This window comes from Trachemys scripta, chromosome 7, assembly GCF_013100865.1.
Source record: "Trachemys scripta elegans isolate TJP31775 chromosome 7, CAS_Tse_1.0, whole genome shotgun sequence".
In the NCBI taxonomy this organism is placed as follows: Eukaryota; Metazoa; Chordata; order Testudines; family Emydidae; genus Trachemys; species Trachemys scripta.
Window position 1 is genome coordinate 36,833,746 of NC_048304.1, and position 10,783 is coordinate 36,844,528.

Genomic DNA, 10,783 nt, shown 5'->3' on the forward strand with positions numbered 1-10,783 from the left:
ACCTGTGAAAAGCAATAGCAGTGCTAAGTATTACTGCTAATACGACACTCCATTCAGTCATCCCAGTGCAGAGGACCCCTCACAAAGACCTAGAGATACTTAAATCCTTGCTTAGCGCTGATTTTAAAAGCTTAAGTGGGGGTTAAGTTCCCTGAAGAGCCTTGCACCAACTCTGCTCAACAGGGTGAATTTCAACTTTGGCCCAGTGCTTAAGCATGTAAAACTGACATTTATAAACCTAAGCACCAACGTAAGTGTCCAAATGCAAGATTTGCTGCCCTGAGTAGGGGCCCACACTGGAAAATCAAGCACATAATCAGTGTCAGTGGAAAAGGCAGATTTTATGGCCAAAGTAGACTGTGTCCGCACATGTTTTACAGACATCTTGAATTTTAACAAAAAGCTATAAGTAATGTTTGTTTAATTATTAATGCCCAAGTCCAAGAATAGTTTAATTCCATCTTCCTCTGATTCTTAATAAAGTCTTTTAAAACTACCCTCAAGGGCTATGTTTAATAGGCATTGAATGCAGATGCTCCTGTGCTTCCGAAGCATGTCTGAACAATTTCATTTTAGCAGAATGGTTAATGGGGTGAACCAGCCTCTGCTGGGCACATTCCCCCAGTTTACTGGAAGTTTACTAAAAGTCCACCTTCTTTTGCCTTTTCTTCTCCAGGTCAGAGGTTCTGAAGCTTCAGCTTCCTTCAAGAGGCAGCACAAAGCAAAAGGAAGGAGCAGCACTACTGGATGGAAGACACTGCTTATCTGCTGTGCAACTGGATCGAAGCTCACCCACTGGGGGAGCAGGGATGTCAGAGAATGGTATAGAGAATCCTTATAAGTGCAAAATCCCTAGTTATTCTATTTTCTCAATGATGTGTCAGATTCTCAGCAGACAAACCAATATTTGCTTTAAAGATTTTCAACAATCAAAGCCACAGACTAATTCTAATGAATTTTGAAACTTTAAATAAAAAGTCAGCTTCCCCTCAAAAAATGTCTTATGTTTATTAAAAACCTGAACATGTCACTTGTAACTAACACTCAAAAGAATCACCTGCTTTTTAGAATTCACTGGACCAGAGTGACTTTTTTTTCTTGCTTATTAGTAAGTGGTCTTAGCTGCTGTGTGAAAAATACCCGAGAACTTCAAGTTACAGTTAATATTCCACACAGACTCTTTGAAAACTACCTTATCCCCTATGTAATTTTGAATGATCCAACTGGTTTAGAGCATATAATGCTAACTGCTGCTATAAACATGCCATTTTGCTGCAATTTCCCCTGGGAATTGCATGTACTAGGGTGTAAAGTCTTGTAAAGCCATTAGGTCTCCCAAGACTGGCTCTAGTTAATAATTACCCAGAATACCACTGGACTTCTACAGAGGAAAAAATTATAGGGACTCTGGATGGGATGACAATTTTGTTGGCTCGTTTACATGCTGTCATGATGAGAGCCATTTAAGAAAGTTGTCTTATTATCCTAAGGTCCTTCATCCTGGTAATGGTTTATATGCCAAGTAGACAGCAATTGCAAACTTAGAGCTTGAATTTCTCTTAGTGGTGTTGGACACATCTACAGCCAAATGAAGACAAATGTCAGGCTGCTTAGGAATTAATCATGAGCAAGAAATTGTGCTACAGAAGAAATCCATTGAGAAGAGATTTGGAGGTGAACAGCTAAATTTGAGGTCTGAAGTGTGTGCCTGGAAGTGTGATACAATAATGCCCTCCAGAGACTGAGAGAGGTGTCATCAGTGTCCTTGATTATAAAAAATGAGCAGGTATTTTGTTCCGCTAGAGTGCAGCTATGCGTATGAGTATATGTTAGGTAATAAGAAGTGCTTCTAGCATGATTTTCTAAAGGCACCTCTGTACTTTTAATTTGAGTTGAATATAACAAAACAGCTAGCATAGGCCTGATCTGATTGCTTTGTGGCAGTGACTCTGTACTACCATGTGAGAGACTTAGACTATAGCTACACTACAGAGCTTTACAGCAGTGCAGCTGTGCCGCTGTAGCACTGCTAGTGCAGACACTCTAAGCCGACGGGAGAGAGCCCTCCTATTGACTTAACTCCAGCCTCCATGGGCAGCGGTTGCTAGCCGACCTAGCACTGTCCACACTGGCGGGTAGGTCAGAGGGGTGGCTTATTCACACCCAAGTGAGGTAACTTATACCAACGTAAGCTGAAGTGTGTACATAGCCTTAGACTAGTTGTTCAACTGCACTCAGGAGATGGGTAGTTCAGACCATGCACTGATCAACATCTTCTCGAACAGACTGACGGGAGGCCCTTAAAAGTCTGTAAGTGGTGTCCCATCCAATTCTCTGCTGGAAAGATGATGGCTTTTACATAGGCTGTTTATGATGGGGCGGGGGTGAGCTGAGAGAGGGTGTAAATCCTCAGGTCTCCCATGGGAACACATTTGCATAAGTGAAAAGATCTTTACTAATGGATCTAAGATCTGTACACATTCACAACCACCCAATTTTTACATGTGCTATTTTAAAATCCCGAAATTCTAGATGAAGAGCTGACCAGAGATTTGCAAAATATTCAAATGCAAAAATACTTGAAATTTCAAAATTTTCCACATTGTTAGGAACTAAAATATGAACCCATTTTCACACAACATTTTGCTAAAGTAGGAACATTTGTAATGCAAAGACAGGCCTCATTTCCAAGCTAAAATAACCTATATTTCTAGTTTAAATGTCTTTCCTATCAAGAATGATACAAAAAAAATCATATTCACACCTTTACAATATAAAAATAGACATTTTCTCCAGTAAAGACCAATTTGGGTGTGCAAGTACAGGAGTGACAAAAATCACTCAGAATGAAACTGGAAAGTTAAACAAACAAAATTAGTCAGCTTCACACAGCTCTAGGGTTGGCAGGTAATATGATTTCATGCATTACAGATGTATTTTTGTAGGTCTTTTATAAATTTTAATTTCTCATTGCAGAAGAGTATGTGTAACTATTGTTGAACAACATGTGATTAGAGAATTGGATTTAACAAGCCTGAGAATATTTGTCTTATGCAATTTATATGGCTGTTCAGAGTGCCATGTAAGAAATTTCACGTCTCTCTGGTTTCCAGTCCTAATAACCATAGGCAGTAAAGGACATGTAAAAAGTAGCGTCTGCTATGTCATTCTATTGTGATGACAGTAGTGGATGTGTAAGTGGACGTGTTCATTTAGAGAAAGTGGCATTTCCATGCATGGAAGAAGTAATAAGTAGTGGTTAAATGTGCAGGCATTAGGGCTGCTTGAAAGTTTGTGTCCTTTCCCCACACACACTCCCATTTGTAAAGAGCTAATCTGTGTATCGCACATGGCATATGCGACACTGACTACTAGAACAAACTAACATCAGTGGCTCATCAACAATTCTGCTACCCCTACAACCGGGATCCCTTTTCTGTTACACTCCATTAGCAAGATAATATAAGTGATTATGCAAAAATGTGTACTACTAATGTATCACAGATTGAAGATCTGAAAGGAATTCTTTGTTTTGGCAGTGGGAAGAGTTCTGAAGGAAAAGCAGTTCTAGGAAGTTAACTTGGGTAGCATTAAGCATTGCGATATAAATGTACAGACACTCTATGTAATACTGAAGGGAACCAAGGTTTATTCCTGCTCAGCAGATGAATTATTGATTATGGTAACCCATCAATTAGGTAAATGGAACTTCATTTGAAGGCAAATTGGATTAGCATGCCACTGTCCAGTATTTTTAAAAAAATAACTAGAAACCAGGCTGCCGTTTTTAATTGTAGAAAATATACCTGACAGAGGAGCTGGCATCGTATCATTTAGGCTTGTAGCCAGGTAAAAGATTAATGTATTGGCCTGCACGTATGTGCAACAACACTGCCCTCTAATGGATAGAATACAGTACATCAGACCTACCCAAATGTTTGTGATTACAGCCCTTCTGCCAATAGAGGGTGAGGCAAAGGGATTACATAACAAGCCCTACCACTAGTGCCAGCTAATGGATATTGTTCTTTAAACTTGAGCAGAAGAGGTCTGTATCTTGAGGATGGCTGAATTTTATTTCCTGGACTGCGTGAACATTGTAGTCTATTGTAACAAACCTATAGGCAGCAGCCCTACAGCACAGTTTCGGTGCCAACTGAAATAAAATTCAAGTCTACAGACTATTATATAAATCTTCCTCTCTCCTCCACACAAGTAGACACAGAAGTAGCTAAGACTAGAACTCTGGTTCTTCAATTCCTAAAACACAAGCCTCTACCACTTAAGCTCGAGCCTTTAGCTGGTTGAAGCTGCAGATCTCATATCTTCTTTTCAGGCCTGCCTCTAGAGGGCACCATCACTTGTTCATACACACAAAGCTAATACCTTACACTAAAAACACTAAGTTCCTGAACAGACTATAACTAAATGTGCACATACACTGTACTTGAAATACTGTTTAAGGTTTAAGAACTTTATATTTGTGAGGAAATAAGCTTTATAGATTGTTTATAGATGGTTTGACTTGATGACTTTGTGGGATAAGGTGCGTGAGCTCATATCTTTTATTAGCCCAACTTTTGTTAGTGAAAGAGACAAACTTTCAAGCTACACAGCTCAGAAGCTTGTCTCTTTCACCACCAGAAGTTGGGCTAATAAAAGATATAATTTCACCCACCCTGTCTAATGTCCTGGGACCAACATGGCTACAACAACAACACTGCAAACAACAATTGCTAACTACTGAAACCGTGCATTTTAATGATCTGACACTGCACTTTAGTAAAACAATTAAAAATTAAAGACTACATTTAAATTGATTTAAACTGATGTAAATTCAGGGATTAATGCTCAGAACAAAACTATTGCTGATGCCGCCTACTAAATATTTGTTTGCAGTGGATCAAATCTTAGAACCACTAATTTTATGTCAGATGCTGCTAAAAAGCTATGGGAGTATTTTTGTGCTATTATGTGAATATGCCATTTCCCTCTTAAGCATGTTAGCTTTTAAAGTGATTCACTTTCACCTAAATAGGTGGAGTTGAGAATTAAGTATCCAAAAGGTGATGAGCATGACCAAGCTTTAGCTCCAGCTAAGTGGCTGTTCTTTTCCCCAGTGGAAGATCAGATGTTCCGTTCTGTGGAGGGCCAGGCTGCCTCAGATGAAGAGGAGGAGAAGTGGATAGGGGACCAGCAATCCCAGGTGGCTGAATTGAAGAAACTTCTGGACAGGGTTCCCTGTTGTGGAAGTGGGTATGTTTCATGGAGATTAGTGTTTAGGCTTTGGTTGTCCCGTTGCAAATTGTATTGCATGATCTAAAAGATTTCAGAAGTATTGTGGCTTTAGTAAGAAGCCATAAAACTATTTAATAGAAACAAAAGATAGCAATCCCCCAGTCACAGGACACAGACTGGGTGTAATATACCCACCTGATCCTTATAGGAGTCAGAGAGGAAAGTGAGGTATTGGGGAGTGAAGGGGGAAGGTATGTGCATGTGTCTAAACTTTACTCAATGCTAGAGAAGAAAGTAAAAAGAGATCCACATGCCAGAGGGAAATCTTTCTCAACACCCATATCCCAACATGTCACATAAGTCTTTATTGCATAAACAATCATTATGGATTAGAATTCCTTCTGGGAAATCTCCCCCTATGCTCCAGAAAAGATCTTTTCCATCATAATCCTCCTTCCAGTAAAGCCATGGGTGAATAGGCTTTCCAGTCTGCCCCCAGTCTCTTTCCAGCTGTTAGTTCTGGCACCTCAGCTGATCTCAGCTGGCAGCTAAGAGGAGATGGGAAACCAGCATAGTAGGGACCCAAACCATAAAGAACTCTATAGGTCAAAATCACCAGTTTGAATTTATGAGATGCCAGGAGAACAGCAGGAAATCAGTCAAAGCTCTTAAGCAGATTGACCTTGGCTGGGAGGTTTCGCTAACTTTTCTTTTTAAAACATAGATGTGATGACAAAATGGTGAAGAAACTGATGTCTTATTTTGAGAGCACCAATAATGATGACCATGAGAATGCCACTGTGGAGCTAGCGGAGAGAATCACCACGTTAACTGAACAGCTTGAGATGAAAGGGAATGAAGTGAAAAAACTGGAAACAAACATGAAGGAGGTAATAAGTGCGAGGTTTACATTATTTTATGTACACACAGGATTCTTTTCATAAATATTTTAAATACTCATGTTTTGTATTTACATCTAATTTCTGTTAGCTTTCAACCTTGTTGATGTCTCACCACAATGTCATCACTTCAGGAGCGGGGCCACATCCTAGCTTTCCATGGCAACAGCACTTCCAATATGACTATTGCATAAACTTCCATGGATCTGAAGGACTATACTTGTGCGACACAGGCCGTTTTAACAAAATAATGTATTTAAAATTCTGTCAGATATCCATGTGGATTTAATAGCTGGAAAAGGCGCAGGACTGATAGCTCTGGAGAACAGAGTGCAGAGAGTAGGTGCAGAAAATACAAGGTTCCTCTGTGGTATCTCAGCATGGGGTGAAAGGCTCCACATATCCTATTACCAATCTTCTGACCGGTCCCCCAAAATAACCTTTTAAAATAACCTCCAGTTGGCTCAGTTGCAAGTGCTCAACTTAGGTTAAATCTTGCAGCTCACTGACAGAAGGAAAATCTCAACCTCAGCCTTGGGGGGCTGGGGTTACCTCAATTTCTAGTGTGGACATAACTTCAAGGTTCCAAAGACACAATGTGTTGTCTCAGTATCTTCACCTAATCTTATTTAAATGCACAAAACCTCAGCTACTCATCTGTGTAAATGCCACCAGTCTTTCCCTGACAGAGGTATTTAAAAGTAATTAATACAGAACATGGCCCAGATAGTCATCTGTACAACAGAGGAGCAAGTAAGTAGCATTTAATACCTTGGTAGAGATGGAGGGGGGAAAAGGGGAGGAGGAGAAAATATGGTCATAAACTGCCTTACAACTTGCCCGATTGGGTATGGCAATTCATTTGTTTCTATGCCAGAAATTGTGAATACTATAAAAATGTTATCACCTCACATTGTTTTAGCCTAATTGGTTCCAAAGTTTCATCTGCTTCACAACCAAAAACTGGCTGTTTTATGCTCCTTTGCTCAAAAGAAGTTGTGGACTTCAGTGTTTTGGGAATGATTTTATTAACCACTAAGGTCTGTTTAAATTCATAGCTTAATCTTCAACTTTTCTGCATGTTGCCACTCAGTGGCTTTATCAAGTTTTCTGTTTCAAGGACATGATCTCCCCTCCTACCCCCACACGCAATGAAATTTGCTGAAGGGGAAAAGTGTGGATAATGAAAGGCAGACATACTTGCACCTGGTACAGTGTACTGGCGACTGAATACTGTCAGTACACTGGGTTCTATGACAATGTATCCCTGTAATATTACCTAGGTTAATGGAACGCTTTGCTTCTGTGCTGCTTAAACACCAGCCACATAAAAAGCTAAATCCACTCTGTTCTTACTGATGGTAGCCATGTTTACCTCTTTTCCTTGCCTTCCACTCACACTTTTAGATGTATGCATCTTCCTTTTGCAAAGCTAGGAATGTCCTGTTGCCTGCTTTGTAACCTCTGCTGATGGATAACGAGTTCTGTGTAACTTGCTCAGAAAAGGCCCATTATAAATTTTCAGTAGTTATACTAGAATTCCAGAATAAAAATATCAGCTTTTCTTAAAAATCATACAAAAAAAAAAGAGATAAACTTCACATTGATTGTAGCATAACCACAAATTTAAAAATCAATATTTGTGAATCAATTTACTTTTGTCATTACAGTCCAGATTACAGTCCATTACAGTCTAGATTATTTACAGTTCATCTAATGTACTGTATATCGCTGGTATGAAGGCATAATTTTAGTTGGTTGATTAGCTTGGTGCTACTGCTGCTACAAAGCTCTTTGGCATTAAGAGATAGTGATCTTAAAAGGATCAAAGATCAGTTTTGAAAAAAGTGAATGCTCAGCCGAACTTCTAAATCCATAAAAAGTGTGCAGGAAAACTCTTAATACCCTCTCTCACCAAATTAAATACATTTCCTGGTTTAATAAAGAAATCAGTGAGCACAAGCTGTCACTTTCCATGGTGTGTTGGGGAAGCTAGCACACAAATAGCAACAGGCTCTGGTATTTAGATGTACAAAAACAATTCTGAAAGATCACACAAACAACATCAGCAGGCAGGTGAAGAGCAAGAGCCGCACATATTGACCAACCATTGATCCAATCTAAGACTACAAAAAACAGAAGATTAAAGAGGAGCTCATTTTGATTCATTTTATAGTGAGCTCCAATTCTCAATAACTGAAAAGTTTAAATACCATCTACCAAGGACAGGTAAATGAAGGTGTCAGGCCTAGATGAAAGACTGAGGAAAACATGAGAAAATTCTAAAGCTATAGCGGCACTTTACAAAACTTTGTGCTATGAACAAATGCCTCAGTTTTGCAAGGCCAGATTAATCAAAAAGTAGAGAATTAATTTACACCTGTCAAAAATGCGCCCTTGTATGCAAATAGGTAATCATGCAAGAATATTTCCAAGCACAAGTGCGAGTTTGCACATTTAGTTATGTCTGCATGTGCTTTTCTCTCTCTCTCTTTTTTTTTTTTTTTTTTTTAGTACACACAGATGGAAATGAGTCCCCACTTTTGAGACTGGTCCAGAGTTTTCAAATAGGGACAATTCACTAGCAGATTCTATACCAAACAATGATGAACATAGAAAAAAAGGAGTTCTAGTAAGAAACTAAATTGCCAAACATTTATCAAATCTCTATATCCTGGCTTTGTGTTTGGGTTTTTCTGTCACACTCATCATGTCAGTATGTGAGCCCCCCATAAGTAGTAATGAATTTTACCCCATGAGGTAAGGAAGTATTATCCCCATTTCACAGGTGAGACAGATTGAGCGACATGCCCACAGCAAACCAGAAAGTCTATAACAGAGCTGGAACTGGAACCCAGAGTCCCAGTCCAGTGCCTTAAAAATCAATTATCCTTCCTCCATATCTATTTTAGGGAACAATCTATACTTTATTATAGTCATCATCATCTAATTTGCAACAAATGGGGAAAGAGAAGATGATAGATATAGCCTATGTGAAGCAAACTACCTTGGAGAACTTTTTCAACCTACATTGAGTCACCATCTTCAACTGCTGGAGGAACAGTAAAGCACCAAAAGCAACTATAGGCATCTTAGATGTAAACAAAACAGACTAGGGGATGAAGGGAAACTAGCATCTATTGCATAGTAGGAGGTGATAGAGCATCAAGAGGTAAGAACTGCCTTGGGAAAGTTAGTATAATAGCAGCAGACTGGGAGGTACAGAAGAAATAGCACCACAGGCGAGGCTGGGACAAGGAGACAACAGCAGAAATATCCAGTGATATTCTGAACAGAGTATCTATAGAAACTAAAGCAGGTGGTTATCACATTGGACAGCTGAATGCTGGGTGGGCAGAATTAAAGCGGCATGCAAACTAGAGAGAAAAGGTTGAGTTTTTTCCAGAAGGGTTCGTTTAGTGACTGAAGGTGAACAGCATGGGGGCTGCTGCCTTGCAGTAGCATGCAGCAGAGGACATACAAGTTCATGTGTGTTTTTCCCCCAGTGTGGCTACAGAGAAGATGCTCTGAAAAAATCTCTTCAAAGTGGCAGATTTGGTTCCTATTGGTTGTCGATGCAGAGGGCTGTTAGGACTCAGGTTCAGAATAGCTGTGTGTAAAAGAAGCAGCTGTTGCCTAACACATTAGGAAGGTGGTACAGGAGAAGAAGGTCAGAAGGGCTAGAATATTGGGGAAACGTCCCAGAAAATTTTAAGAAAGAGAAGTGCTCTGATTAAGCAGATAAAGGCCTTTCTCCCCCACCCCCTTTCATTTATATATTGCCCCTTTCATTGTACTGATGTGAGGGGGAAATGTAGCTCTGCTTCATGTGTTTGCATATGCCTGTAACTAGAGCCCTGCGCGGATACAAAATTTGTATCCGCATCCAATTCGCAAAAATTATCCACAGATATCTGCGGATATAAATCCGCAGATTTGCAGGGCTCTCTCTGTAATGGGCAGCACCATGATGTACAGGATAGCAGCAGTCCAGAAGAGGAAAGGAGGAACTCTGCTAGCTGAAAGAAGCAATAAGATTAATTCACAACAGACAATTCCCTCCCCACAACCTCAGAGAGCATTAATTATGCCTTAGCCTGACTGCTCCCCAGTGATGGTGAGTATGTTGGGTGTATGTACAGACAACTATTTGTTTATTTGCTTAGTTCCTTCAAATTGGGTGTTCACTGAGGAACTCTCAAGTCACTATTTGGCAGAGGATATAGACTAAGTCATCCAAACTGCACGTTGTTCTGTAGGGTGGAGGAGCTGGAGGTGCTCACAAAGTAAAGGTCATGTGGCTAATGGAGGCAGCTAGTTTTCAGCTGATGCTGCAGCAAGTGCCAATTAAAACATACTTTTCAGCTGTGTCATAGAAATAAAATGACTTTCTAAAAGGATTCTGTGTGGACCAAGGATTATCTCACTTCTGCACTCTGACCAGAAGTGTGGGGGAGGAGTGACGTTTTGCCCAATTAGTAAATGTTGATTCGGATAATATTTTCTTAGGGTTACCATACGTCCGGATTTTCCCGGACATGTCCGGCTTTTGGGGGCTCAAATCCCCGTCCGGGGGGAAATCCCCAAAAGCCGGGCATGTCCGGGAAAATCGGGAGGCAGCAAGTGCCAATTAAAACATACTTTTG

At 40.0% G+C, this 10,783-nt stretch overlaps 1 protein-coding gene across 2 annotated transcripts in view; it reads left to right on the top strand.

The window, feature by feature from the left end:
* The window catches only part of EFCC1 (EF-hand and coiled-coil domain containing 1), a 91,592-nt gene that overhangs the window by 71,810 nt on the left and 8,999 nt on the right, over positions 1-10,783 (top strand). For both annotated transcript variants that reach the window (XM_034777096.1, XM_034777095.1), the window contains exons 3-5: positions 677-822; positions 5,121-5,256; positions 5,963-6,128. In XM_034777096.1, the coding sequence (XP_034632987.1) occupies positions 677-822; positions 5,121-5,256; positions 5,963-6,128 (448 nt within the window). The remainder of the gene's footprint in view (positions 1-676; positions 823-5,120; positions 5,257-5,962; positions 6,129-10,783) is intronic.